We start from the raw sequence: 4,866 nt of genomic DNA on the forward strand, positions 1-4,866 counted from the left end.
CAAAATATATTCACAGCTTAAAAGTGGCGGGGTGATCCGCAGATGGTGGTGGTCCGCTAGATTATGATACTATACTCTAATTTAAAGGTAGTTGTCGATATTTTTGTTGAAAAAAACATTAACTTTGAGTCTATTTTAAGTTGTTTGTAAAGTGGCGGGGTGATCCGCAGATGGTGGTGGTCCGCTAGATTATGATAATATAATCTAATTTAAAGGTATTTAAAGATTAACTTTGAGTCTATTTTAAGTTGTTTGTAATTCAGGTAAGAATAAATGTAACAGCGTGATATTTCTAAAGCTCTGTAGTTGTTTATATTAGAGTTCGAGCAGACCACTATCGATTACGACTTTACATCTTGCGTTGTACCGTACGGACAAGCTAGTGCTGTCTTTGGGCTATTCTCGTACTTTTGTTATTTAAATTCAGATTATTCAAGTGCAAGTTTTTAAATAATAAGACTGGATAAATATCCAATCGTATTTTTAGCTCTTAAGTTAACCTGTGTCCTATTCCATTTAGACATGAAATGCTAACAATTAACATCTTGGTGGGAGTGCAGGCGAGGTGCAGGTGCAAAAGTTATCAAGAAATAACATGCAAACTGCGGTGATACGAAGAAACGCATTGTTGAAAAAAATTCTATCTTTTCGCTTGACGTGTCGTATGCTTCTACATAACATCTTCAGAAGTGGTTGTTGAAAATGGAATTAATCTACAACTAAACTTAAATAAGCAATAATTTTTTACATTCGAGGAACAATAGGAATGACAGATGACGTATAAAAGATGATGAAAAAAATTGCACATCCGTCCGTTCTCTTGCTAATATGCATAGGTGTACGGGCAATTTTTTGCTAGAAGGTAGTGAACCATTTTCGATCATAGAAAATTCTCGCAAGTTGCCCAATTTTTTACAAATCAGTCGAAAAGGGATGGGGGTCATAAGTACCACTTACATAGGCATACATATGAAGTGAAAATATCCTCACATATGAATATATTATATAACACGTTAAAATAAATAGCTGTCTTTGCCATTTCTACGGCCTAAGTTATCAATGATACGATTCATGTCATTGTGGACTACATTTTCATTTGGTAACAGCAGTGATTTTAAAATACCATTGGTATATGTGAAAAATGAGATAGGATATTATTTGAATAACGGAATGGAAGATTTATATGTCTCTGATATTTTATTAATGTGAGTAAGGTCTAGTTTTATTACAGACCCTGGTGCTAAAAATAAAAACAATTCCAGAAATTTGCTCCAACTGTTGACTTCGAAAAATCTTCTGTCAAATGGTTTTTGTATAATGTGTTCATTACAGTGATACCTCTATTCGCCGAAAGCCTCAGTCAAACAAAAGGTAGATCATTATTGTTTTAGCAACAAAACAATGGCTTGAAAGTTGCTTGGTATATCCTTTATTTATGTAGGCTCCCAAGATGCATAATTTATAAGTAATAGGCAGAAGAAATTAATGTAAGAAGTTAATGTTTTCAGTCAGCGTAGCTTTACTACATCCAATTCATAGAAGACGTCTGTTCTCGCTTCAATCATGAACGCCATTTTCATTTGCTGTACTGGTATTTTCAGCTTCTTGTTTTGTCTGGTTCCCAAGGCAAGAAGTTCTAAAGGTTAGTTCTGTTTTAATCAATACACCTTCGTGCTTGCCTCATTTAAACTTGTGCAATTGTGTAAAAAGTTAAATCTTCGGACTACTCAACTTCTTATATAACCTTTTTCGATCTCTTCTAGTACAAAATTAAAAGATACACATTTGTCCGTTAGTATCTTGAAGTGTTTAATAAAAGGTACTTTTCAACTATCACCTGAGTAAAGAATTATATAAAAAGAATTTTTGTCGAATTTTGTTTTGTCTAATTTGGAATAAAGTCCTATACATAGGCAAAAACGGTGTCTATATTTCTAGGGCCTGTGTAAATTGTTACTGTTTGGTATGTTGAACACAGTTATAAACATAACCTCGCATAAGAAACTCGGCTTAGTTCCCAGAATGTGTTTTGATGCAGTAAGTACACGTCTTATCATTATCATATAGGCGCTTCAGTTTCTGATCGAGCTACAGAAATATCAGTTAGGAATATTGCAAGAGCATGACACGATTAACTTTCGCTACAAATTTGAGGCTGATGTATTAAATACCTTTTTTACGCGGGCTTGAAAACTCAAAATGTTACAAAGAATGTATGGGCTCATTAGCGCTTTTGCCTCCAGAAATTTTGCAGTTTTTGAAAGCTAATATTTTCTTCAATATTACACGTAAAGAGCTGCAAATGTCGCCGATTATTAAGCTTCACAAACGTTTTAAACTTCTTGAGTTATTTTGGATATAGCAGGACGCCTTCTCTACGCAAAGTCGTATGTTAATAGGGCAAAGTGTAAACAATGACATCAGCAAAGATCGCCCTACATAAACAGAAATAGACGAATTCACTTGATCTCTACATATCCCAATTCGTCCAGAAAAATCCAGTTGTTCTGGTTTAAAGGTTTCAGTACAACCACAGAAATCTTTGCATGTACGTTTCGATCTGATAAGTGGAGAAACTTGTGAAGATATCAGTCAGATGAAGAACTCGGATATATTAACATTTTTCAGTGCTGAGTACCATAAGTACTATAAAATAGATCTAACAAAAAGTACAATTTAAAATTAATTTTGATAAAATTAATCTTTTCCAGACAAATGCCGCCAATTGGAGTTTAGATCAGCCCAAGTTTTTAAGGGTAAACGTCTTATCAACCACATAATCCGCAGCGCTGATGTCATGGACAAGAAATTCTGTGGTGCGCTGTGCTTCATGGAGCCCAATTGTTTGAGTTACAATTTAATGACCAAAAGTGAATCTGGAAAACACAAGTGTGAATTGAATAATGCTACACATGAAAGAAACAAGAAAGACTTGAAAGAATACCCAAAATATTTGTACCGCGGAGCAAAGGTAAGAGCAAGTTAGAGAAAAGGGGATCAAAGGATTCTAAATTTAGGATTTCTTTCTTTTTTTGTTGGAACCCTTTTAGTACCAACTTGATGTACCCTGTACAAAGATATATTTTTTAGGCCTTTTGTTGTTCTTATATGGAAAGCATTCGCGCAGGAATAAAGATTTGATTCATTCATATTCAGTTTCCTCTCCTATTTTAGAACCATTGCGACAATGACCCTTGCAGTAATAAAGCGACCTGTCAAAACGGCTTTTCTCACAAAGGATATCGTTGTCTGTGTCCTGCAGGATTTAAAGGCCAGGATTGCAAGAGTGGTAAGAAACACGCAGCCACAACAGCATTGTACGTGTTGACTGTGTCGTTATATGACGCCATATAACGTTATTAGAGCCGCTATCTTGGATTCGTCATATGGATTTCACCATTTTTTTAGGAAGTCAGAAAGAGGGTTGTCCAATATTAATTGTCGACATGATACGAGTCGAAAAATACGTTTTACGACTCGTACGTTTGTCGACTGGACAAATGGAGATACCAAGTGAAGAAATGCATCTCATTAAGATTGTAGTAAGCAAAGGACCCTGCGATGAGTTGTCGAGTCGTACGAGTGGACAAAATCATTGTCGACTAGAAAAATGGTGTCGAGGGGAGAAATGTATCTCATTATAGAGCCATAGAGGGTTGTCGAGTAAAGAACGCGGTTTATTCATGTGTTGCGCGCGTGTTTCGGTTCTAGTATCAAAGAACGAGGTATATTCATGTGTTAGGTGCGCTTGTTAAGGCTCATGGTTAAAAAACGAGGTATTCGTCTCTTGGCTATTGAGATACATTTTTTCAGTCAACAGGCTATTTTGTTGAGTCAACAATAATTTTGTCCATTCGCACGATATGAGTGAATTGTTGTGTCATCTGACAGAACACTGCAGGGGAGTAACCTGTGATGGACTAGCGTCCCGTCATTCAACAGAAACGGAGTTAAGCGTCGATAGTTAATTAGAGCCCAATTGTGCTTAAAAGAGTTAACTTACTTTTCAAAAAGCAACTGACAAACAACCAACGGCTTTCCTGTGCAGCTTAGGTGTGCAAAAATTGAAACAACGCAATAAAGAATGTCCCGGGTTCATAAAACGAAGGAACTAACACTGGCTGGTTATCCTTCAAAATGTGTTGTGTATGTGGAAGCAGTGATTAGATGTATGACTGTAGACTGCAGGTTTAAAGCAACAAAATACGCCTCAACGTTCTTGCTTTAATGAATGATTCTCTGATATTGTTTTCTTGCAGCAAAGAAAGGTTCAAAATCCTCGGTCCCAGGTTCTTCCTGCAAAGATATTTTGATAAGTGGTGACTCTGAGGGAGATGGCGAGTACTGGATGGACCCAACATCCTCAGGGGACCCCTTCAAGGTGTTTTGTGATATGAAAACTGATCAAGGTACAGGGCGTTAAAATAATAATAATATTTTAAATTATTTAGTTGCAATCATGTTTCTTCTTGTAAATGTCGTCCTCGTCATTTTCTTAATTTTTACTTTTTTTACATTCTAAAAGCATATTTAACTACTTAAGTTATCAAAAAATAGAGACAATCGGAAATTATGGTCCAATGTCCTGTTGGCGAAAAATCCCTCAAATCGCTTTGTCGACGATTCGTATTTTCTAACTCGCGCTCATTTTTTATGCTGGCGTTGACATAGACACTGCAACCGCATCAAACCAGACAAAACGACTACATATTTCAAGCTAGAATGATGAATATGTTTTTTTTTTATTTTAAGCCAAAGTAAGTAATTGGACTTTGCTCCGCAGAGATATTTCAAGTTAAATTTTTTTGGCCTTTATAATCGTAGAGCGCTCGGAAAAACTGTCGGAAATTTTCTTTAACATCAGCG

General features: G+C 35.9%; 1 protein-coding gene across 1 annotated transcript; it reads left to right on the forward strand.

Moving 5' to 3' along the window:
• The first annotated feature begins 1,171 nt into the window (after positions 1–1,171).
• Positions 1,172–4,423, forward strand: LOC144645400 (uncharacterized). Its single transcript, XM_078504975.1, has 4 exons — positions 1,172–1,642; positions 2,712–2,971; positions 3,175–3,289; positions 4,260–4,423. Exons 1-4 carry the CDS (start codon positions 1,564–1,566, stop codon positions 4,421–4,423), a joined length of 618 nt encoding a protein of 205 aa, XP_078361101.1. The 5' UTR covers positions 1,172–1,563.
• The last annotated feature ends 443 nt before the right edge of the window (positions 4,424–4,866 follow it).

The sequence above is a fragment of the Oculina patagonica genome, chromosome 1, assembly GCF_052425735.1.
Source record: "Oculina patagonica isolate OP01 chromosome 1, crgOcupat, whole genome shotgun sequence".
In the NCBI taxonomy this organism is placed as follows: Eukaryota; Metazoa; Cnidaria; class Anthozoa; order Scleractinia; family Oculinidae; genus Oculina; species Oculina patagonica.

Bases quoted from the DNA above. Each gene is read 5' to 3' on its own strand.
- LOC144645400 (XM_078504975.1), top strand. From the start codon at position 1,564: ATGAACGCCATTTTCATTTGCTGTACTGGTATTTTCAGCTTCTTGTTT. The intron at 1,643-2,711 runs GTTAGTTCTGTT...AATCTTTTCCAG, and splicing joins CAAGGCAAGAAGTTCTAAAG to ACAAATGCCGCCAATTGGAG. The intron at 2,972-3,174 runs GTAAGAGCAAGT...CTCCTATTTTAG, and splicing joins ATTTGTACCGCGGAGCAAAG to AACCATTGCGACAATGACCC.